The 25,910-nt window shown below is 40.1% G+C and overlaps 1 protein-coding gene and 1 pseudogene across 2 annotated transcripts in view; both read right to left on the reverse strand.

Moving 5' to 3' along the window:
- The window catches only part of GCNT2 (glucosaminyl (N-acetyl) transferase 2 (I blood group)), an 85,188-nt gene extending 74,041 nt beyond the window's left edge, over positions 1 to 11,147 (reverse strand). The window contains exons 1-2 of one of the 2 annotated variants that reach the window (XM_088791383.1): positions 10,993 to 11,147; positions 3,589 to 4,788 (exon numbers count right to left, since the gene is read on the reverse strand). In XM_088791383.1, the coding sequence (XP_088647509.1) occupies positions 3,589 to 4,510 (922 nt within the window). In that variant the 5' untranslated portion in view covers positions 4,511 to 4,788; positions 10,993 to 11,147. Of the gene's footprint in view, positions 1 to 3,588; positions 4,989 to 10,992 lie in introns of those variants that run through there. The other variant, XM_088791382.1, reaches the window with a different exon arrangement.
- A 4,498-nt stretch (positions 11,148 to 15,645) lies between these two features.
- On the reverse strand, positions 15,646 to 18,904 carry LOC109458554 (N-acetyllactosaminide beta-1,6-N-acetylglucosaminyl-transferase-like; annotated as a pseudogene).
- Between the last annotated feature and the right edge of the window lie 7,006 nt (positions 18,905 to 25,910).

The raw sequence follows: 25,910 nt of genomic DNA on the forward strand, positions 1-25,910 counted from the left end.
CTTAAAGTATGGTGCCCAGGCTGGAACAGTAGACATCATACTTGGTCCAAGAAATACATAAGACAGAAGTGGGACTTTTACCTCCCTTATTCTGGACACTACAATACCATATGAACAGCTGTATGGTCATGCCTCCCCTACCTCCCTTTCTTGAGCCAGGATTTCTTTTATCGCTATAATATTACCCCTCCAGCTCTGGGAAAACCACAGATTTAAAAGGAAACTAGGGCCGGCCTGGTGACTCAGGCGGTTAGAGCTCCATGCTCCTAACTCTGAAGGCTGCCGGTTCCATTCCTACATGGGCCAGTGGGCTCTCAACCACAAGGTTGCCAGTTCGACTCCCGCAAGGGATGGTGGGCTGCGCCCCCTGCAACTAACAATGGGCAACTAGCCCCCTGCAACTAGCAATGGTCCTGGAGCTGAGCTGCGCCCTCCACAACTAAGACTGAAAAGATAACAACTTGAAGCTGAACGGCACCCTCCACAACTAAGATTGAAAGGACAACAGCTTGACTTGGAAAAAAAAAAAAAAAGGCCTGGAAGTACACACTGCTCCCCAGTAAAATCCCCAATAAAGTCCTGTTCCCCTTCCCCAATAAAAATCTAAAAAAAAACCAAACAAACAAACAAAAAAAAAAACCACACTAACTCGAAAAAGTACATGCACTCCCTGTTCATAGAAGCATTATTTACAATAGCCAAGGCACGGAAACCACCCATGTGTCCATTGAGGGATGAATGGATAAAGAAAATGTGATTATACACACACACGCACACACCCACACACACACAAGAATATTATTAAGCCATAAAAAGGAAATATTGACATTTACAACAGCATGGATGGACCTTGAGGACATTATGCTAAGTTAAATACCCATACTCATAGGCCGTAGAAAGACAAATGCCGTATAATCTCACTTATATATGAAATCTGCGGATTGGGGATTGGGGGGGGCGAAGCCAAAGCGAACTCATAGATATAAAGAACAGCTGGGTGGTTGTCAAAGTGGGGGTAAATGGGGAGGTTAGACAGGGAGGATAGGGTGGGAGAAATGGGTGAAGATGTTCAAAAGATACAGATTTCCTGGGGATATAAGATACAGCATGGTGACTATAGTTAATAATACTATATTGTATATTTGAAAGTTGCTAAGAGAATAGTTCTTAAAAGATCAGATCACAAGAAAGAAAATGTAACCATGTGCGGTAATGGATGTTACCTAGACTTAATGTGGTGATCATTTTGTAATATATACAGATATCAAATTATTAGGTTGTATACCTGAAACTAATATAATGTTATACGTCGATTATAGCTCAAGGAAAGAAGGAAGGAAGGGAGGGAGGGAGGGAGGGAGGGAGGGAGGGAGGGAGGGAGGGAGGGAGGGAGGAAGGAGAGAGAGAGAGAAAGAGAAAGAAGAAACAAAGAGGAAGAAAAAGAGAGAGGAAGGGAGTAAGAAAGAAAGAGACAGAGAGACAGAGAGAGACAGAGAAAGAAAGAAAGGAAGGAAGGAAGGAAGGAAGGAAGGAAGGAAGGAAGGAAGGAAGGAAGGAAGGAAGGAAGGAAGGAAAGGGAAGGAAAGAAGGAAAGAAGGAAAGAAGGAAAGAAAGAAAGAAAGCTAGGTTGTTTTCAAGTGTTTGAAGAAAATTTTTAAAAGCATTGCAAGTCTATGAAGCTTTGTATACCAACATCTAAAACAGCTACAAGGAATAGTTCACAGCCCTGGCTGTGAGAATCACCTGGAGACTGAACAAATACAGAAGAATAATCCACCCAGGAAGCCAGGCTCTCTGGGAAATGGGGCCTGGCCTTACGTATTTTTAAAAGCTCTAGGTGATTGTACTGTGTTTCTCTGAAAATAAAACCTAGCCAGACAATCATCTCTAATGCGTCTTTTGGAGCAAAAATTAATATAAGACCTGGTATTATATTAATTATATTATATTACATTATATTACATTATATTACATTATATTATATTATATTATATTATATTATATTATATTATATTATATTATATTATATTATATTACACCCAGTCTTATATTATAGTAAAATAAGATCGGGTCTTATATTAATTTTTGCTCCAAAAGATGCATTAGAGCTGATGGTCCGGCTAGGTCTTATTTTCGGGGAAACAAGATAGTACACACCTAGAGTTGAACCATTAATCTCAAGAAACCATGAAGCTGATCCTCATATTAATTCAAGCTACTTTTCCCTTGAACTATTCCTCTGAATTTTTCTTTTCTTTTATTCCCCCCCTTCTTCCTCCTCCCCCTCACACTCAGGTTCAAGCGTTGTTTCTCAGTCTAGTTGTGTAGGACACAGCTCTCTGACCCATGCTGGTACTATGAGCCTTGCACTCCCCCCGGCTGAGGCAGTCGGTCACCAGCCGATCATGGCAGCTCTCACTGGCTGCTAGCCACTAACTATGGCTGCTGGCCACCGGCCGCTCCTGGCAGCACATGGTAGCCCATGGCAACACAGTAGCTCATGCCAACCTCCAGCTGCTCACAGCAGCCCAGCTCCAGGGAGAGCCGTTGTTCACAATCTTAGCTGTAGAGGGTGCAGCTTACTGGCCCATATGGGAATCGAACCGGTGACCTAGGCGTTAGGAGCATGGTTCTCCAACCACCTGAGCTACTGGGGCCGGCCCTGAATTTTTATTTTCAATCGAACTAGCAGAACTCAACTGGTTCACTGTAAACAACTTGAGACCACATTATTTGGAAGTTGGGCTAAAAGGGAAGTGGAGTTAATTGAAAATCAAGTTAAAAATAACATCAGGTTTAGGAGACCTGGTTTATAATTGGCTGTGCACTTACTAGCTGGGTAATTTAAGCACATCGTGTAACCACACTGAAGTTTCTTTGTCTATAAAATGAAGGCACTGGTTTAGAAATCTTTCAGGTGCTCTAAATTCTGGTTCAATTTCAAGAAAGAAATTACAAATGAAAAATTTTAAGTTGTACGCTGCTGGTTAATATCCAAAATATATACGAACTCATACAACTCAATAACAACAACAACAAAAAAAACCCAACAATCCAATTATAAAAGGGCAGAGGACCTAAATAAACATTTCTCCAAAGAGGACATACAAATGGCCAATAGACATTTGAAAAGATGCTCAACATCACTAATCATCAGAGAAATGCAAATCAAAACCACAATGAGATATCACCTCACACCATTTAGAATGGCTATCATCAACAAGACAAATAGTAACAAATGTTGGAGAGGCTGTGGAGAAAAAGGAACCCTCATACACTGTTGGTGGGAATGAAGACTGGTGCAGCTGCTATGAAAGGCCATGTGGAGGCTCCTTTAAAAATTAAGACTAGAATTACCATATGACTCAGCCATCTGCCTGCTAATCACTATGCCTTGTTTCCTTACCTGTACAATGCAGATGAGTTATACCACCCACTCTGTGAGCAGAGGTGCTATAAAAAAAATTTTTAATTAACATTTGAAACAGTAAAAATCTTCAAAACCTTCATTTTTTAGTATATTTTTAAGCAATTCATTCAATATTGACCATGCAATGTTTATTCATAAAAACGAAAATTAAGACTTACCAGGAATCCTATTGAGTGTCACCCAGAAATGTTCATCAGGACTGTAGGTGTCCTTGGACCAGGACAGTAAGTCAAGTGCATGCTGGTCTTGGAGGACAAAGTTAGTGAATTCCCTTGTGAGGGCCACATAGGCAGTGCCAAAGTAAATGGTCATGTTGTGAGGAGGAGACGTTTTCAACTTTGTTGTTTTAAGCATGCGGGAATTTTGGGTGTGTACTATTTCTTGGTGGACGTATTTGGTCCGATCTATTGCGTGAGCTGGAGGCAGCACCCCTGGGGTAATGTTTTTCCCTTTAAATCCTTTCAGGTACTGAACTATTTCCTTGTTGGTTTTCAGGGGGAAATCTTGCCCACAGGTATTGATGGCATACTTCCATGGGATCTCCGAGGTCACAAGATCTTTGATGCAGTTCAGGTCGGCCTGGAGCCTGGAAATCCCACCATAGACAACTGTCTCCATCTTGGAAGCCAGAAAAGCATTTGGGAAGCAGCTCAGTAATTGCTCCACTGCCTCTTTAAATTCAGTTGGTGCTTTTTCATCCACATGCACGCAGTAGACATTCTGGGGCATGTATATTGCCCTGAAGAGTCTCTCAAAAGTGCTAAAGTCTTTGTGGATGGTCATTGTGTAAGCCAAAGGGAACCCAGCCTCTTCTTCAGAGAGTGTTTGTGTTATATAGTGATTTTGAGCCATGTATTCATAACAGGTAGATTCGCTGATGGTAGTTTTCAATGCGTTCTCTGTTAAGTAAAAAACCTTCCCCTGAAAAATCTGATGACAGCATTCTGCTAACACCGAAGCATTGGAAAGAGATGCCCTCAGAAAATGTTTCTTCTCCCATAACTTGTTATTGTAAACAAATACAAAAATCAGGGCAGTGATAACAGACACACTAAAAAGACAATGCTTCCAAGAGCCCATTATTCAAAACCAGGAAATGAGAAAATGTCTCTTGAGATCTGACCAAAGTGGAGATATATTTAACTTACATTTTCTCCAGAATCCATAGTCATCCTTTTGGTACATGCAGTTCTGATTGGCTGTTTCGTGCCCTTCCAATTGACCATTCTCGTCCTTTTTCTTTCTTCCTTCCCTCCTCATTTACCGCTGTGTTGCATTTCCAATGTTCTTTGACACATTTCTGAAGTAATTCCTTTGGATTTGCTTTGCTCAGTCTCCCCTTAATCTGAAACCTGTTACTATACAAAAATAAGTTTCCTCAGGGAAGGTGTGATTCCAGTGTGTCCACCTAGCCCCACAGTAAAATCATTACGAGGTGAAGGGACCATTCTGCAAGTCATGGCTCTAAGACTTCAAACCCAGCCTCTTGGCCAAAGGTTGTCATCTGGGTCAGCTCTCCAACTTCCTGTTAATCATTGCGCTCAGCTAACTGAGTTTGTTTGCTTAACAGCACTGCCAAGTAAAAAGCGTCAGTTCTAAGCATGTGACCACTGCCTGAAGAGATATTCTGTCAATAAATACTTACTGCTTAAAAATAAAACGCCTAACCCTGTCTTTTTCCACACACACACCCCTCTCAGTGATGACTGTGTGTGCCATAAAGTGAGGCATATGACTGGCTGTTTAGTCAAATTCTTTCCGGGATTTAATTTTCTTTGCTGTTAGGTAAGTTCCTTTACAACACACATTAACAAGCTTACCTCACCACCTAACTTACTCCACTAAGTGTCTGGGGCACTCTGACAAATAAAGACTTTTTTTTTCCTAAGGCCAAAAAAATCAGCCCATCATCACTAGCTAATGCTGAATGTCAAGTTTATTTCACCCTAGCCCAAGTAAGATGCAGGGGAAGCTGAGGAAGTCTGATGCCTGGAGAGGTAGGAGAGAGGAGCCATCTCAGTTTGGGACCATCCAGAATTTAAGAAGAGAGGGTCCTTAGATTCAGATATATAAACCTTTCAAAGGAGTTTCCTTACTGTGAAAAATGAGAATATGTAATTTTACCACCTTGATAGGTCAGTCATGAGACTATAAATCACATATAAAGAGTTTATAACCATGGTCAGCCATAAATGGGGCTGCTAGAGAAGTAAACAAGAGCCCCTGCCCCCACAACCACATGTCAAGAAAATGACACAATTATCACCTCTCCTTTGAAATCTTCTTACTCCTCCTTTACTTCTTCCTCTGTGAGCCCATGCCAATGAGATTACACATCTAGAATAGCACTGATCAATTTTGTTTTATTTGGTAGTTAGCTGCACACGAGTGTGAGAGTGTGCTGTGTGTGCCTAAAGAAGGGGCATGTTAACGCCCACCATTGACTGCACATATTAGACAATCAAATATTTATTGATCGAATGCTCAAGTTTTCATTTCCCTGTTTCCCTGATCACATTAGTGTGTGATTCCGAGCATTGATATGTAATCTATAATTATATTTGTGGATATGGGTACATTCAACTATTTTTTTCCAATACATCTTGATTACAAAGACGACATAGTATTACAGACAGTTTGTAAACACATGTTTTCATGCCCTGAACTCTCATTTAGCTCTTGCCCAGAAACATACACATTTTGATTTTACCAAGAACCCAGGGGACATGCAAATTTGGATCCCACATTTTCTACTTCATATCTTAGCATAGCATTTCCATAGTGTTACTGAGTCTTTGTTGTCTTTGTTGGGCATTGTCTTCACAGTCATTACTTCAGAACATAAGACTGAAGTTATTATTTGTTGTTGCTTATTCCCACCCCAGCTTAATGAATTAATGAGCTGGCTGCCAACTCTGTTCCATAAGCATTGGGAGCACAGGAAATGATAAGAAAATACCCAGGGATATTCTCCAAAACTAGGTGAGTCAATCTTTACTTGTGTTAAGAAAAAGAATCTATATCACAATTTAGGTGCATGCATTCTTAGTTATATGACCCAAAATGGAATTCAATCAATCCAAATATCTATTTACTTAACTGTCTTTCATATATCTATCTAGAATTCTTTTGAACAAATCATTTATTTAATATCGTAGTCATATAAGACCAAACTTTTCAGAAATGTCAACTATCAAAACATTAATTCAAAAGACACATGCATCCATATGTTCATTGCAGCATCATTTACAACAGTGAAGATGTGGAAGCAACCTAAGCATCCATCAATAGATAATTGGATAAAGAAGATGTGGTACATATATACAATAGAATATTATTTGGCCATAAAAAAGAATGAAATCTTGTCATTTGTGACAACATGGATGGACATGGACGATATTATGCTAAGTGAACTAAGTCAGACAGAGAAAGACAAATACCATGATTTCATTTATATGTGGACTCTAAAAAATAAAATAAGTGAACAAACAAAGCAGAAACAAACTCATGGATACAGAGGACAAACTGATGGTTGCCAGGTAGGAGGGGGATTGAGGGGAAGGGTGAAAAAGGTAAAAGGATTAAGTTCAAATTGGCAGTTACAAAATAGTCACAGGGATGTAAAGTACAGCATAGGGAATATAGTAAATAATGTTGTAATAACTATGCACAATGTCAGGTGGGTACCAAGTCTAGTCAGGAGGAGTCACTTCATAAGTTATATAAATGTCTAACCATATGCTGCATACCTGAAACTAATATAATATTGAGTGTCAACTATAATTGAAAAAGAAAAAAAGATGTCTAAAATTTCCCTAATGTTTATTTTATTTTTAATATCCCTTTAGGTAGCCACTGCCCGTTTCAAATGAAATTGACTAGGGCTGATTAAATAAAGTGGTCAATACCTAATTAAGCTTGTCTAAACTAGTCAAATGATTTTTACGGCTTTTTCTCCTAATATATTCAGATAATCACATCAACTCTTTATTTTGGCTGTCACCTCATTCTTGGCACAGCTCCAGCCCTCCACACGTTTTATGCATAAAATTATGTCTAGTAATTTGCCTGTACTTCTCTGAATTTACAGTTACGGGATAAAGAGCATTTGCATTTTAGCACTTTGCTGTTGTGGAGTCCTTAGTTATACCTCACCTGAAATGCTATGAGGGTCCCTTGATTTTGAGCTCTAGAAACAATAGTATCTTTGACAATGCTAGACAAACATTTTTGAAAGAATTGAGACAGGTTAGTGAGCATGTCGTTAAGTAGACAGGATGGTCCCTGGTGGAACAAACAAAAAAGCAGCCATATCCTGAAACTCCAGGTTCTGGAATGGCTCCTTCACTCCAGGACAAAGATATGAGACCGCTCCTTGAGGTTAATAAATTATCTCAAATCCCTTCTGGTGGGACAAAGGAGCAGATCTGATAGATAGGAATGGGTTATTTCGTTAATCCCTTCAGGATGGGCAAACAGGACAAACGTGATAGATGAATTCAATTAGAAACCTCCAGCCCCCTTCCCCAAACAGGCAAGGGAAGGTATAAAAGTAAGAGCGTTTGCCTCAGTCACTGGGCACCCGCACTCGGAACCCCCTCCCGCTCGGGAGCTGTTACCCTTTGCTTTCAATAACCTATCTTCCTCTACAACTCTTTGTCTCTCCCTCGTCCATGTTTCCATTCTTTGGTCTCACGAGACAGGATCCCGGCCCACGCCCAGAAACTGCCAGCAGATCCAACATCATTTACATCAGAATTAGTATCAAATATTTTTTTCTATCAACCCAGTGCTATCTGATGCTTATTCAATTGGTGGTCATGTGGGAAATGTGAGACACTCTGGTTTTCCTGACTCACCTGGCTTTCCCGAGGTCCTTTTACATTATCACTAATCGTTCTTCTAGATCTGGGCTCTATGCTCTTGCATTTGTGCAAAATAATAGAAGGGGATGGTAGTGAGTGACCAAAAAGAACAGCGTGATTCTTCATCCCAGCATGAGCATCAAATCAAAACGAATACCCCAAATACTAAGTTGGAGGCCGTGATCAGGTAGGATAGAGTTCTGAAGAAATTGGGAACCAGTATAAACTTGTGGCTTGGTCACTCAGTAAATGGCAGGATGTATATTTATACCCCAGAGTTAAACCTATACTTGCTTATTTCTATATAACATATGCTCTCATAAATTCTCATTCCAGGACATAAACTAAGTTTTATTTCATTAAAATAACTGCACTTAGAGTTTCATCTCAACAGCTGGCTGTAGATAAGAGAGCAGAAGCGCTTCATTTCTATGGATGCTGATATGCCGCCCATCGTTCTCATCTTATTTTGGGGGTCATATGAGGCCCAAAGCACCTTCCCATTTTCATTTCATCATGACATCACCTCTGTGCCCAACTTAGGGACAAGGAAAGCCAAATGGAAACTCAGAGTCTGCAAAAAGCCTGGTGAGTTCGTAGAGAAGGAACAGCTTGGATTAAATTGATTTTAAGTTCACTTGAGGTTTTGTCCTTTTTCACTATTCCAGCTGTTTCCCTACTCTGGCTCTCTTCTTTTTCCCTCTTCTTTCTTTCTCTATTTATTTATATATTTACTATTGTTAAATTTGGTACCCAGTTTTACCTTCATCAATGTTTTTTTACAACCACAGGTAATAGACTGAAGCAACAGGGCTTATAATAGCCAAGAAGTGAGGCAGAAAGAGCCCTGGACTCTTGTGTCCTAAAGTCTCCAGTTGACCAAAGCTAGTCTTGACAGCTTGGAGACCTTGAACAAGTCATTTGATCTCACACCTCACTGCTTCCTCTTGGGTAAATTGAAGAAAACAGCCCCTACAGTTACTTGGGGACCTCCAACCCCTGGTGGCAGCTTCCTTCTTAGCCAGGTCACCCACACCAGTGAATCTTGATGTTTCAATTCCAAAATCAAGACAAGATCAGTCTCCTGGTGGAATCGGGAGAATTCCAGAATATACAGAAAGCACTCAGCTCAGGGCTGGCCAGAGACCTCAAAGCTAATTTGAGACCTTGAGAGAAAGCCATAGGGAAGAAAAGAGCATAGGGAGTGAGTGGGGAGCGTTGCCACAGTTTAACATAAAATAACTGGAAATAAGATAGTAGGAAAATGCACAAAGAAGCTGGTTCTTTCCAGTCAATTAAATCTCCTTGGGGCAGAGTGAAGCTGAGGCAAAGAGCTGAAAGAGGAACAGCACCTGGGGATTGGCTAGGGTCTGTGCCCAGAAGGCACTTTCCAGCCGCATTTGCACCTGAAACCATACCTGACAACCTTCGGTTTAAATGCCAATGGCTAAAAGAGTCAGAGCCCAAGGACCTCAGATGTTTTAAAGCTAACTTATCCCTGCTCAGAAAGTCCTCAAATTATTAGAGTTTTGGCTGGATTTTAAAGGTTGGGTATCTCAGGAAGAATGTAGACCACAGGTCCAATCCCAGGGCCAGTTTGGCATTTTCCCTTTCTGTCATCCCTTTCCTTCCCCTGCTCTGTTCCTCAAAAGGTCCTTGATTTGACTGTGAAGTTACAGGAACTTATGATCACCGCTGCAGCACGTGTTCCTCCGACCTGCAGCTTCTGATCACTGAGAATAACTTGCTAAAATAGTGTAGTCTCCCTTCTTTCAATTGCAATACGCTGTTCAGTCAAAACAGAGTGCAAAAGAACAGCCCCCAATCTTTAAGGTCCCAGGGTGCTGGAATTGCAGTGTCCCCATTTCTTCCCAAAGTCCATGGTCTCCAAGGAATTCATTGGTACCCACTCTCTACTTGGCCAATTCACCACTGGCTGGGGAAAGACATTTATAAGAGATGATGATCAATGGCCCAAAATGAAAATAAGGAAAATGGAAAAGTAGCTTTGTGTTTGGCAAAACCTGAAGTTACTTAGTAAATCTGTCTTTCATTGTGGAAGATAGATTTTACTAGAATTGTAAAACTACTTCATTTCTCTTTTTAGATAGTCCAGGACTTCATTTTCAGTCTTATCTATTATCAAAGGAAGTTCCTACCTCACAGGAATGTTGTGGAGGATGACTAATCAAATAAAGTATGTTTTAAACACCAGACAGTGCCAAGTACTTTATTAAATTCTGGAAATATTTTCCCTTGCCTGAAGGGAATGGAGGAACATAATGCAAACCAGTAAGTTAGAAATGAACATGGCCCTTTCATAAAAAGTTAAAAGTTGTAGCTAAGATTTATATGGATTCTAATGACTTAATGAGACAAATGAAAAGTCATAGTCCCCAGTAAGTACATCACGAAATGAAAATACTAAACTAACATGCGCTATTCTTTGAAAAAACTTTAGAAGTAGAAATTGCACGACCATGATCAAATGATTCATTCACTCATTCAACAAACATTGTTTGTGTACTTACTTTATGCCAGGCACGGTGCTAGATTCTGGAAATACAAAACGTACATGTAACCCAAATGCGTACAAGCCTACTGGATCTTTAACTGCTATGAGGGATTAAACAGAGGTCATTTTACAGGAAGACCATCTCCCTCCAGTAGTTTTCCAGAAAGTTGGCTCCTACATACCTCTCTCCCTGGGTTCCCAGGAGGATAAAGTTGCCCAGAAGCGTCCTGCAGTGAATACTCTCCTTCTCTTTAAGGTAAAGGCAGGATAACCAAGTTAATTGTAGTGTTTACAAATGGAATAACAAAAGCTGGAATGTGGAAATGCAAAGTTCGGTTGGCCTTTAGTCCCACCCCCAAAGGCCTGCCCTTTAGAGTCTCAGGAAACCTTATCTTGACATCTCAAGTTACTGAGGTTTAAGTGCAACCAATTCCAGCTTATCCCTCCCTACAGAACCCTGGAGGAGTTTGAATCTAATGTTTCCACCTCCAGAAATGTCATAAAAAGTTACACAAGGAGCTAGCTGCCATTAACGTAACTGGATTGCTCCTAGGACACTCCCATATAGATAAGGCACATGGTTTTTCTGTTGCAGAAAAAACGGCAAAGACCGAGAAACTCAAGCGGCACTCAGAGATCAAGGGAGAACACAGCTTTATTTGGCTGGCGGGCTCAGCGGGATCCTTCCCAAAAGACTGAGCCCCCAGCAAGGTTTTGAGCAGGTTTTTATGGGTTGAGGACTTCTCTCTCCACTGGGGCCACCATTTTAGTTCAGTTCCACGTGGCAGGGAACCATTTTAAGGTCAGTTTCGCCATCAATTCTCTGGTATTTTCTTGAGACTAATCTCCAGTTTACCCACGCAGAGGTTGCTTTTCCCAGAGAAAAAACTTTTGAATTCCCTTCACAGACCCTTTGTGCTTAAGGTTCACCCTTCAATTTAGTTCCAGGTGGGAAATCCTATAGCTCTAGATCCAGAGTGACCTTTAACAGATTTAGATCTGCCAGGAGAGAAGAGAAATACCAGATGGCAACAGGATTTAGTAGGAAATGCCCTGTGCTGGGAGTTAGAAGGCTCGACTCTAGTCTCCATAATGCAGGTTGTATGCCTTGGGCAAATCACCTCTCCCTGAAGCTCAGGTTCTTCCTTTGCCAGGCAAACAGGAGAGCTTACGTGCTCCCATCCTCTTCTGGGAATGAATTATGATTCATGTTCCAGGGAACAAGCTAAGTGCCAATATGCATTTGTGGGGGGTCAGAGCTAGTCACCCCAAGATGTGCCTCTGTGGTATGTGGATAGTTTTGAGCTAAGGGCAATTTTTGGTTCAGGCTCAAGAGAAACTTCTGTACCTCCCTTTAACTACATAGAAGAACTTGAATTAGGGGCTTTGTCCATAAGAGATTATCAGTGATAATCTCTTTTTGAACCAACAAGGTATATCTATTTACTAAATATCTGCTCTTCTTACCATCCTACAACGACCCTTGGAAGTGCCCAGGGCACCTTACCTCCTCCCTAGCTCAGAATGTCTTATATACTCATGTTCCCTTTCTGTCTCTAAACCTCTCGTGCATGTGGAGTCTCTGACTCCCTCGTGTATGTGGGGTTTCCATACATGCATATGTAAAGAATTTGGTTATTTTCTCTTGCTAATCTGTCTCATACCTATTTGATTATTATACCAGCCAAAAGAACCTTGAGGGTAAAGGGATGTTTCTTTTCCCCACACACATTTATCCAAGTTCCTCTTTCCCATAAATAGTTTGAAGCAATTGTATAAAATTCAAGTGTTAAAATTTTTTTTTGCAAGAGTAGAGCTAAGAAAAGCCAAAAGAACAGCAAATCAACAATTCTTAAAATTACTTATTGCTGAAAAGACTAAAAGAAGCCCGACTGTTTTAACAGTGTTGTAAACATGCAGAAAAAATTTTTAAGAGTTTATTAGAGTTCATTTGAGCCAAACAAAGGATATGCCTGGGAGCAAGATCTCAACAGACTGAGAAGAATGCTTCATAGAATGACAGTTTACAGTTTCTTTTATGCATTTGAAATTAAGGAGAAAAACGTAAGAAAAACGTAAGAAAGGTGAGAGAAAGTAAGGTGGAGACTGGTTCACGGGATAGTTAACAAGATTATGTGCTCTCTGGAGGGGGGTTAACTTCAGGGGTCTGAAATAGAGGATTACTCTGGGTTTCAAAGGTGTGTTAACATAAATGTACGAGAACAATGGACAGGACTAACTAAAACTATTCACTAAAGAAATTATAGGCCTAAGGTGTGACTACCCACCTTACCTACCTAGTTAGGAATTCACTTTCCATCCATCACTGGACTTGTCAGTTTTATTACAGAACCCCATTTTTGACCACAAGTTTTCTTTTGAGTGTTGGAATTATGAGAAATTACTGTCTCTTATATACTTTACCTTGTTTTCTATATTTTCTAAAATACTCATGAATTATTTTTCTAATTGGAAAAGAAAACATTTAATGGCCTTGACTGACTATCTTTTCCCTCATCCTATGCTGTGCTGCATGTGTTAGGCCCAGATCTACAATTCAACTTCCTCATTAGTATTCAACTTCCTCAATTTCTTCAGGAGAGGCATTCTGTACCATTTGCAAAAGTATTTTAAACAAATGGACACCAGCCTATAGGAATTTTGCTAGAGAGTTAAATAAAATGCTCAATATGATTTTCACATCTTTTACCAACCTAGGAATAAAATCATCGAATATCTATATTGTATACATCCCTGCTTTACAAACCCTTCCAGAATTTGAAGATGGAGGTAGGGGAACAGAAGCAGCTGTTCTGAAGATTAAAGATTCGGTCGTCTCATTTGGAAAAGCCAGTTAAGCCAAATCATGTCAGCACGAGGTGATTTTTCCATTCCTTGTCAATTACCTAATTAAGTCACTGTACCCATTAACCAAAAGTGTCCATTCAAATTAGCTCAGTCTTTCTCTGCTCCTTATTGGCAGGCTCCATTCTGTTCTCTAAATACCCTAATCTTTTCTGCTACTGACTGACCCAATCTACTCTTCTCCATAATTAACAAAGGGGCATTTAAATTCCACCAGAGAAAACTGGCAACCCACAAAGACAAATAAAAATTGTTAATATACATTTTTAAACTATTCATCTTCAACGAATTGCAAATAAAAACAATGCGATCTTTTTCTCTTTAATTCAAGTAGCTTTAATAAAGAAATACAGTAAGTCCTCACTTAATGTGGTGAATAGGTTCTTGGAACTGTGGCAAAACAACCTATAATGAAACTAATTTTCCCATAGACTAATTGATATAAACAAGAGTTAAATCCCTATGGCATCTCATCAACGTTATAATGAAATGACATTATTCAAGAACCTGCTGTATATCAGAATATCCACTGTTGGCAGAGTTGTGATGAAATAAGCCCTCTCATACACTGGTGGACTGCCTGACTATTAGAACATATTGTGGAAAGCAATTGAAGGAGTACAGAGTATGCTATTCAAAAGATGCTACTTTGACGTAAGGATTATTTTTGAGCTGAAGGCAATTGAGAAGAAGCAAACATAAGAAAACTCTCCGCCCTCCCCCTCTCTATCAGGAAGGGCAGTAGGATTCCTGATCACCTGAGACACTATAGATCCTTCTGGAGACCTCACCAGAGGAATCTACGTAACAATCCTTACTAACTAGCCCTTACCTTCCATTAGTTCCCCACCCCCATATACTTACCTTCCTACAGTTTGCTACCCCTAAAAGCCTAAACAACTTCTTTTGTCTTGTCACTTCTCTACAAATTTATTGTTCTTTGTTAATGTTGATGAAAAAACATCCAGCCTAAGAGAAAACTTAAAAGAGTTTATTGGAGCCAAACTGACGACAATTACCGGGAAGCAAAATCTCAACAGATTGAGAAAATGATCCAGAAAATGGCGATTTGCAGCATATTTTATATGTAGAATCAAAGGAGGGGGTTACATGAAATCTATTGGTGGTAGATTAAGGGGGTGGGAGAAAGCAAAGTGGGGAAATCTCTGGGATTGGATAAAAGTAAATTGGAGAGACAGGTACTTCTTTCACATAGGTGGGAACAGGATAGTTAATAGTTCACTTTTTACCACACGTAGAGATGGTAATCAGGGGACAAGAATAATAATGAGGGATTCTGTAGCTTCCTGTTCTGGTTCAGAAAAAGGGATTACTGACATTCCAAGGGCATGTTATCCTAGATGCAAAAAAGACAATAAACAGGGGGCCAGCCCGGTGGCTCAGGCGGTTAGAGCTCCATGCTCCTAACTCCGAAGGCTGCCGGTTCTATTCCCACATGGGCCAGTGTAGTGGGCTCTCAACCACAAGGTTGCTTGTTCAATTCCGAGTCCCGCAAGGGATGGTGGGCTGTGCCCCCAGCAACTGGACCTGGAGCTGAGCTGTGCCCTCCACAACTAAGACAGGACAACAACTTGACTTAGAAAAAAGTCCTGGAAGTACAGTGTTCCCCAATAAAGTCCTATTCCCTTTCCCCAATAAAAATCTTAAATAAAAAAAAAGACAATAAACAGGCTCATTTAAGGTAAAGATTAACCTTTGTCAAGGAAGCTACAGACTAGAGATGTGACTTCCTGCCATGACCCACCTTAGTTAGGAATTTTTACGCTCACGCCATCGTATGCTTGTCAGGTTTAATCTGTGGCCCCTTTTTCATCTACATTAAGATGTTGTGAAAGCCCCAAGTTTTAACCATCCCTTTGTGTTACTCATCACTGAGTTTCTCCTGTGTGTATGTGCACTGCATGTGATAATAAACGCTGTTGGTTTTTCTCTTGTTAATTTGTCTTTCGTCAGTTTAATTTCCGGGGTCCTAGCTGCAGAACCTAAAAGGGTAAAGGAAAAAGTATTCTTTTTCCTTCCCTACACAATTTTGCAATATGGATCAAGAAATTAAAATGTTCCAATCTTTCTATTTATTAAGTTTTCATTCCAAAGGCAGTAACGCTAAAATGTGACAAAACTTTATGTGAAAAGTTGTTGCCTGTTTTTGATGTTATTCATCATTGATTACAACAGCACTTCACAAAGTAAAAAACTGGAAACAAATTCTCAACAATAGAGGAATTGGTAAGCAAATGATGGTGTATCCATACCATGAAAAAGAATGCGGTTATTTTGTATTTTCAAGATGGTAGGGACATTATTCTGATATATTGTTAAGTGAAAGTAGCAGGATACAAAATTAAGTAAATCAACATGACCTAACTACGTAAAGCAATACATGGAGAAGGAGATAAATCATGCATATGTATTCACAGCAATTACTTAGCAATTTGTATAATGTATAATCTTTTCTTTCTTACTTTTACTTTCTTACAGTTTCTACTTACTAATTTTACTTTGTACTTTTCTTTATTTCTAAGATTTTCTACAATAGGACACTATTTTATATTAAGAAAAAAATGTTTTTAAATTTTCTGCTCATCAATAACTAGTACAAATTTTACATGAAGGGTTTTCAAATTTTACATGAAGAAAGAGTTTCTGAAGACTCAAGAAAGCATAGTATATAGGATTTCTATTCACCAAAGTGAGGCTGCCCTGTGCCAGGCCTAAGCATAATCTACTGTTCACCTGGCTGACACATGCTGAATATTTAAAATTGTTGACTTTAAAAAGAAAATTAAATTGGAGAGATTTGCATTATTTCAAACTGTTCTTATGGAGATTTTACTGATATTTTTCAGATCTTACACTTTAGAAGCCTGCACAATTCAAATTCACGTAAAATGAGACCACAATGAATAATCCATGTGAAAAATAACTGAATTCCTGAACAACGTACTATAATTGCTTTAAAATAGTTTCATGTGTCATATCAAAGGTTTGTGACACACAATGCAGGAAAAATTTAAGAAGCATGTTTACAAGCAAATAGTATATTTATTGATACGGTATGTAAGAAATATAATTTATTTTATGTGAATTCTACTGAAGCAGACACACCAAACAGTTTATAGGAGATCCATAAAGTCTGGGAACATAGGTGAATATATATGATACCATCAAGGACATTTTCAAAGAGTAAAATGCACACACACACACACACACACACACACACACACACACACACTGCTTCCAGACTTCATGTAGAAGGGAAATCAAGTCCCACACGTCTGGAATCTTATTGCATGTCACCCAGAAACATTCATCAGGAGAATAGGTATCCTTTGACCACCCAAGTAAATTAGTGGCCCTCTGGCAAACTGTCTCATAAGGGCCATATAGGCAGATTATGGGGAGGAGGCGTGTTTCTCATCCAAGTCCACAGCATGACGGAAATCAGATGGTATGTCTGCTCCAAGTACATGTAATCGGTCCTTCTGCTAACACGTGCAGGAGGCAGCACCCCTGGGGTAATGTTTTTCCCTTTAAATTCTTTCAGGTACTGAAACTATTTCCTCATTGGTTTTTCAGGGGAAGCTTGCCCATAGGTGTTAACAGTGTACTTCCATGGAATTTTGGAAACTCTGAGGTCTGTCAGTCGTTCAGGTCAGCCTGGAGCCTGGAAATTCCTGCTGGAACCACAGACTCCCTTTTGGAAGCTAGAAAGGCATTTGTAAAGAAGCTCAATAACCTTCCCACTGCATCTTTGAAAGCAGAGGTGGCTTTCTCACCCACATGAACACAGGGTGCATTTAGAGGCATGTAAATAACCCTGAAGAGCCCTTCAAATATATCAACATCTTTGTGGATGACCATGACATGTACGAAGAGAAGTCAGCTTCCTCTAGAGGTTTCATTATGTAGTGCTTTTGGATCAAGAATTGTTGGCAACTTATGTTTCTTAATGGTGTCATTGGTATATTTTCATCCAAGAAGATTTTCTTCTCTGTCACAACCATGTTACAGACTTCTGCAAGGACTGAAGAGTTTGAGATATTCCCCATGTGCCTGTATTTTTGCAGGACGAAATTGTTGGTATACAGGAACAAAGAGTTATAAAAACAATGGAGAGCCCCACAATAAACCTGGACATCAGATTCAGCTTCATTTTTCCTACCATCTTTTCCTTATCTGTCACTTGCCTGACTTCATACCACTGCTGACATCAGTCCATTCCCAGACTGTTGGGACATCTACTCCAACTTCTTATTTTAAGCAAGAGAAATATTGCCACTCATTTAAAGACAGGGATCAACAGCAAGCCTACAGTTCTCTTACACTGGAGGGACTGAGTAGATCTGAGAATACGAGACACTGAGGCCACCCAACCAAGAGCTGAACACAGTGGGGTACCTTCCTCTAAGGCAACCTCAAGTGAAGACCCTAACACATTGGCCACAGCTGCCAACTCAGGGTGCTCTTCCTATGTGAGGGAGGAAAGAATGTGTGTCCACTGTCACAATCACTGATACCATCCTTGAATACATCAGCAATATATTTCTTCAACTTTGGGCGGTCTCAGTTGTCAGGAGGCAGGTCCGCACTGACATAGACATCAACAGCACACAGAATTGCTCAATAGCAGTGTTTCTCTTTAAGCAAAAATGAAGAATTCATAGAACTTAGGGCTGGAAAGAATCTTGCAGATTATTCAAACCAACTCATTCGAGTCACAAATGGAGAACACGGAAAATGAACTATCACTAGCATTCGAGCACACTCAGTGTCTGTTACGGCACTGACAACGTGTGAGGTAAGCATTGACATTATATCCATTCTGCACCTGAGGAAACCAAAGCCCTCATTTACACAGACTTGCCTGAGGGCCAACAAGGAGTGAATGGTAGAGTTGGGTCTTGAACCCAACTCTTCTGATTCCACAGGCCTTCTACCTGGAATATTCTCTCCCCAAGAACTCATCTTTCTTGATGAGTTCCTCCCATCCTTTACGTCCCCATGTGGCACCCCTCTCCTGGTGTCCCTTCCCTTCCCTCCCAAGTCCGGGTCAGGAGCCCTGCCACCTGCCCTCATAGGACCTCATGTGCTTCTAATTGCTTGTTTGCTTTCCTACTAGCCCCTGGAGGATTATTTACGTCTACTGATCACTGTTTTTTTAGCTCCTGGCTTACAGTAGGCACTCATCATTGCATTAAGTCCCGTAGTCTCCTGCCCTCTATACCAGGGGTCAGCAAACTATGGTGGGAAGTGGGGAAAGAGGGGTGGGGGTGGGGGTGGCAGGGCAGCCCATCTAGCCTGCCACATGGTTTTGTACAGTCTGTGAGCTAAGAATGGTTTTACATTTTTAAATGTTTGACAGAAAATCTGAAGCAGAAAAATATTTTGTGACCTAAAAATTATATGAAATTCAAATTTGAGTCCATAAGCATCGTTTTCTTGGAACATGACCACACTCATTTGTTAACAAATTATTTATGGCAGCTTTCACATTTTGAAGGCAGAGTTGACTAGGGGCCCCAGAAACCATCTGGCCACCAAAACATAATATATTTACTCTTTGGCCCTTGACAGAAAAGGTTTGCTGCAGTTACTGATGCCTCTGTAAACCATGTTTTTGCTCCATTAAGGTGACTATTGTGGCCTTGGTACAGTTTTATAACTGTTTTATTTTCTAGATTTCCTTGTGAATGTTGGAATAACATCATATTTGGTAGCAGGGCATGGGTTTTAAAGACAGACTTGTGTGAGTTTGAATCCTGGTTTTGCTGGTTCCTAGCTGCCTGACCTTGGTCAAGTTGCTTAACCTTTCTGCTTCAGTTTCATTGTCCGTAAAATAAAGATAATACCCGTGGGTCCTGTTTTGTGAATTAATATGAGTTAATAAGTGGAATGCACTTTGAGCACTCTGACACACAGAACATACTCTTAAATGCTGGCTATTGTTGTTGTCTACACGTGGTCACTTTTAGTTTACTTGCCCACTAGAGAATTGGATATTCAGCTCTGCATTTTGCCTGACTTCCCTGTGGCCCAAGCTTTGGCAAGATGTGGTGCTGCCACCTAGTTGCTCCGTACGGCACAGCTTGACATGTCCTCCCTTTGTTTAGGTGGTTAAAAATCTTGTGAATAAGAGGTAGGAAGAATTTTCATGGCATTATAGCATTTTATTCTCCACAAGACTAGGAGCTACTTGAAGGGAAGAATGCATCTGTGAAGACATAAGGAGTGCTCGCTCCATGTGGCATTTGAGGGTCACTGAAAAACCTGCCTCTCTCAAGGTCTCAACCCCACCAATAAGCCACAGTATTCTCAATGACATTGAAGAGGTCTCATAAGGAGGCAAATAGTTTGAGTTATTCAAGAAGGATGACAGTATCTCATTAAGCCGTTAGCAACGAATGACACTCAATAGAGGTTCTGAAAAAATGGGACAAGAGACAGGTTAAATTAGATGGAAAAAAAGCAAGCAAGGTCTGAAGTATGGGGTGCTATTGGGGATCCTTTGGAATGTGTTGGCAGGGAGGGCAGCCAGGAGAGAATAAGAAGGCAGTAAGAGGCACCCAGGGTTATGTACCATCACTTATATGATTCATTTTCAGAATTAGACATAAGGTTTAAAAACCAAATTTTGTCAAATATATGGTGATGGAAAGAGAACTGACTCTGGGTGATGAACGTATAAAGTGATATATAGAGATGATGTGCCCCGACCAGCGGGGCATTCAACAGGGACCGAAGAGAGACACCCTGAAAAGAGAAAATAGGAGGCGCGAAGAAATGGAGGCAAGACAAAGTTCTGATCAAGCCTCAAATTTTTTATTGCAGCTACAAGATTATATGGGTTAGGGTAAACTGGGCGGGGAGTGAATGAGGAAGGAGAGAGCGGAATGAGGAAGGGGCTTTACTTATCAGAGACGTGACCTTCTAAGGGCAAACTGACTGTTCCAGGAATTAGGTCATGTGCTGCCGGATAGCATAGTTTCTCTGAGTCAGGCTCCTACAATGATGTATTACAGAATTGTACACATGAAATCTATGTAACTTCACTAACAATTGTCACCCCAATAAACTTTTTTTTAAAATCAAAATTTCCCCAATGTCCTAGGCACACTCACATCAAAATTAAATAGTTTCATTTGAATCCCTTTCATGTTATTTGAGTATCAAATTTTAAATTCGCACCATTTTTTTTCCCAGAAAAGTTAAATTGTTACATAAGAGAACAGTCCACTGCTAGAACTGCAAAGAAGCTCAGAGATCATCTTGCCCCACGCTGTCGTTTTACAGAGAAAAGCAAAATGGAACGTGACTTGCCTAAAGTCACGCAGCTATGAAGCACCAGACCTGGGCGTAGCAGCTGGTCATTGTTGATCCAATGCAATGGATCCAAAAAATGTTTTCTTCCTTTGTCTGAGAGAGAGAGAAGACTTCAGGAAACAAAATTTTATAAGGGCTTCTCCAGGCCTAACTCACTATTGAACTGAAGGACAAATTAAACAAAGGATGCAATTATTAGAACTTCATGAGATTTGTTCCTATAATCAGTTCCTGCCCTCAGAAACCTAAACTAAAGATAATATTTGTGCTTTTAAAAGAGACTGGTAAAATATTTGCACTTTGAAGCATAGCGTGATAACACTTACTTGGGCTAGTCTTATCAGGATTAGGCAAATACATCCAAAGTAAAACAAACATGATTTTGAAAACTTTGTGACCAAAGCCAACAGATATAGTCAAACTCCTATTAAAGGCACTGAATTCTAATGCCATTTATATTTATGAATGTCCTCTAAGTTCTTAGTTATCTTCTCTAAAGAGATTATTTCTCATAAAAATAAGAGTTAATCCAACACATCAGCTTATTTTTCAAGCACCTACTCGCTGTCTCCAGTACGAGGTCCCATTGCTGACTCTGCACCCCTCTTCCCTCCCCCCACCCCGACCCATGTCCTTCCATATTCGACATATTCTTGCATTTCTGTCAAATTAGCTGGAATGGAAGAATTGCTGTTACTGGGGTGCACATAGTGCCACAGGAAAATGTGACACAGAATCCTTTTCTAGTCCCTACTGCTGAAATCTAAAACCTGGTAGCATTCAAATTCTACCCCTAATCACTGGCGTTAAAGGCTTACTCACCCCACCCTTTTTTTTACAGTGGTAAAAAAACACATAACGTAAAATTTACCATCTTAACCATCTTTAGCGCAGTAAACTACGTATATTGTTGTGCAACAACGATCTAGAACTTTTTCATCTTGCATAACTCAAATTTCATACCCATTGAACAACAACCCCACATCTCCCTCCCCCTCCCCGCCACCACACCCCATCTCCTTCCCCGGGAATCACATTCTACTTATTCTTTCTAGGAGTTTGACTACTGTAGATGCCTCATATAAGTGAAATATTTGTCTTTTTGTGACTATTTCACTCAACATAACATTTGCTGAAATATTTTTGACATACCCTGATCTATTCAACAAATGTGAGCTGAGGGCCACATACTGTATAACATTCCCAGGAAATCTATTTGTAAAACAACAAAAATAGCGGTTTGGATTTTGTAGAGTGTTTTCACATCTATTATTTCATTATCATTTAAAGCAGGGTTTCTCAGCCTCAGCACTACTGATATTTTGGACCAGATAATTCTTGGTTTTGGGGCTGTCCTGAGCCATATAAGATGTTTAGCAGCATCTCTGGTCTCTACCTACTGGATACCCATAGCACAACCCCAGTTGTGAAACCAAAAATGTCTCCAGACAATGCCAAATGTCCCCTGTGGGGCAACCTTGGACCAATAAGCTAACTTCTAAAAGCAGTAAAAGGAAGCTAACTCTATATACTTTATGAGGTTTTCATAATCACTAGTAAATATTGTATAACGCTACCTGGCACACAGTAGGCACTTAAATAAGATATTAAACAATAATATTATACCAAAGATATAAAATTGATTAGCTAGATAATGATTATGACTCATTAATGTGACAGTGAACTAGAAAGGTTCACTGGATGGAAACTGTAATATTTTTATTCTAAATCTGGTTCCACATCCAACTTGTTGTGTGATGTTGGCAAAATCACTGAGTCAGTCTTTCTGGATCTCAGTTTCACCAACTGTTAAGGAGAATTAAATAAACTTGCCCTGTGTACTTCATAAGGTTATAGTGAGATTAAAATGATATAATAAAATGAAGGTAATTTGAAAGTATGAACATATTACAACTGCAAGTCATTGTTACTGTGATATAAATTTTTGTAGTATCTTTAATGAGATATTCATATACCATACAACTTACCTATTTCTTTTTTTTTTAGAGATTTTATTGGGGAAGGGGAACAGGACTTTATTGGGGAACAGTGTGTACTTCTAGGTCTTTTTCCAAGTCAAGTTGTTGTCCTTTCAATCTTAGTTGTGGAGGGCGCAGCTCAGCTCCAGGTTCAGTTGCCGTTATTAGTTGCAGGGGGTGCAGCCCACCATCCCTTGCAGGAGTCGAACCAGCAACCTTGTGGTTGAGAGGACACACTCCAACCAACTGAGCCATCCGGGAGCTCAGCAGCAGCTCAGCAGCAGCTCAGCAGCAGCTCAGCAGCAGCTCAGCAGCAGCTCAGCAGCAGCTCAGCTCAAGGTGCCGTGTTCAATCTTAGTTGCAGGAGGCGGAGCTCACCATCCCTTGTGGGAGTCGAAGAATCCAACTGGCAACCTTGTGGTTGAGAGCCCACTGGCCCATGTGGGAATTGAACCGGCAGCCTTTGGAGTTAGGACCACAGAGCTCCAACCACCTGAGCCACTGGGCCGGTCCACTATTCACCTATTTCAAATGCGCTGTTCAGTGGTTTTTACTATTTTCATAAAGGTATGCAACCATCACCACTATCTAATTCCCCAATATTTTTATTATCCCCCCGAAGCCTAGCAACCATTGATCTACTTTTTGATTCTACAAATTTGTCTATTCTGCACATTTCATACAAATGAAATATATAAAACTTAATGTATAATTTTATAATCATTTATGCAAGAATATTTATCTCTATTTATTGAATGACTTCTCTATACCAGGGATTGAGCTTGACATGTGCTAAGTGCTAGGGACACAGGAGTAACAGACAGACTTGTTTCTTGCCACACACAGACACTCACACAGGCACACACACACACACTCACACAGAAAAAAAAAACACTGGGAAGCGTACACCAGTATGTTAACAGTGGTTATCTCCATGTTGTAGGATTATGGATTATGTTTGTAACTTTCACTCCATTACATAGTATTCATTGCTTTTATTCATAGGGAAATAGTTTTTGTCTCTCTCTCTCTCTCTCTTTAATTTTATTGGGGAATATTGCGGAACACTGTGTTTCTCCAGGGCCCATCAGCTCCAAGTCATTGTCCCTTCAATCTAGTTGTGGAGGGCACAGCTCAGCTCCAAGTCTTTAGTTGCAGGGGGTGCAGCCCACCATCCCATGTGGGAATTGAACCGGCAACCTTGTTGTTGAGAGCTCGCGCTCTATCCAGCTGAGCCATCCAGCCACCCCTCCAGAGGCTCAGTGGCAGCTTGTTGTCTTCAATCTAGCTGTGGAGGGCACAGCTCACTGGCACATGTGGGAATCGAACCTGCAACCCTGTTGTCCAGAACTCATGCTCTAACCAACTGAGTCATCCAGCCGCCCCTCGTCTCATTTTTAAGAGCTAAATATTGAAATAAAAAAATGTTAAAATGCAAGCCACTTATTCTCCTGGAGTATAGCAGTGCACTAAGTGTGGGCATCCTGAGAAAGAACACTGTTTCAAAACTACTGTAGATCTGAAATTCCTAAGAGAATTACCCAGAGACTTCTGGATGGCATATGTTAATGAAAGAAAAAAAAAAGAAAGAAAGAAATACTATTTTCATTAAGTTATTTTCTGTGTCCTGGATAATTTGACTCAGTTTAATGAAATTAAGAGATTAGTTAGGAAGAAATTAAGCTCTGCCTTTCTACATATCCTCTCCAGAACCAGGAAAGATTAGTGGGGGGAGAAGCAATCATTTTCTCCCAATTCCTCCATCTGCCCTCTCCTTGACCTTGACCTCCTGGCTCTTGAGTGAGGAGGCACATAGGCCACCACCACATTTAACATCCTTCCTGGGCCAGACATTTATGAAGTAGAGCTGTGAATTAATTAATTAAAATAGTGCTCAAGATTGGTGCTTTGTTTTATTTTATTTTACTGTCTTATATTTCAAGTTGAAATGTTTACTAGTTATTGACCAACTTTTACAATGGATTTACTCTGCAAAAAAAGGTGACTTGAAAAATACTAATCTCTCATCGCTTAAAGACTGACAGTTCTAACTAGCCCATTAAAGATTCTGAGATGCCATGCAGTAAAGAAAGCCAGTTGGCTTTATTTAATACAATATTGTCCAAACTCATTTTTCAGCATTTTATTTTTGTTTTATTAGGTAAAATATACATCACATTTTTGTGTACCAGTCAGTGGCATTAAGCACACTCATAATGTTGTGCAACCATCACCACTATCTACTTCCAGAACTTTGTCATTATCCCAAACCGAAATCTGTACCATTAACCAATATCTCCTCATACCACCACCACCCGTCATCACCTGATAACCTCTATTCTACGTCTCGTCTCTATGGATTTACCCATTCTAGGTACGTCATATAAATACAATCATGTACTTGTCATAGTGTGCTGGCTTATTTCCTTAGTATAACATCTCAAAGTTCATCCATGTTACAGCATATGTCAGAATTTCATTCCGTTTTATGGCTGACTAATATTCCACTGTATGTACATTACACATTTTGTCTATTCATTCATTACTGGTGGATACTTGGGATGTTTCAATGTGTTGGCTATTGTGAATAATGTTGCTAGAATATTGGTGTACAAGTATCTGTTCAAGATCCTGATTTCAGTTCTTTTGGGTATGTTCCTAGGACTGGACTTGCTAGGTCATATGGTAATTCTATGTTTAACTTTTTGAGGAACTGCCAAACTGTTTTCCACAGTGACTGTACCATTTTACAATCCCGACAGTAATACACCAATTTCTCTCCATTCTCATCAACACCTGCTATTTTGTTTTTTTGAAATTAGCCATCCTAATGGGTGTGTGTCTAAAGTCATTTTTGCACACAACGCTTCCCTTATCTGAGTCCTATTAGTAACCCAAGGAACCAGCAGATGTTC

Source organism: Rhinolophus sinicus, chromosome 14 (assembly GCF_057876585.1).
Source record: "Rhinolophus sinicus isolate RSI-liver-muscle chromosome 14, RSI-T2T, whole genome shotgun sequence".
Taxonomy (NCBI): Eukaryota; Metazoa; Chordata; class Mammalia; order Chiroptera; family Rhinolophidae; genus Rhinolophus; species Rhinolophus sinicus.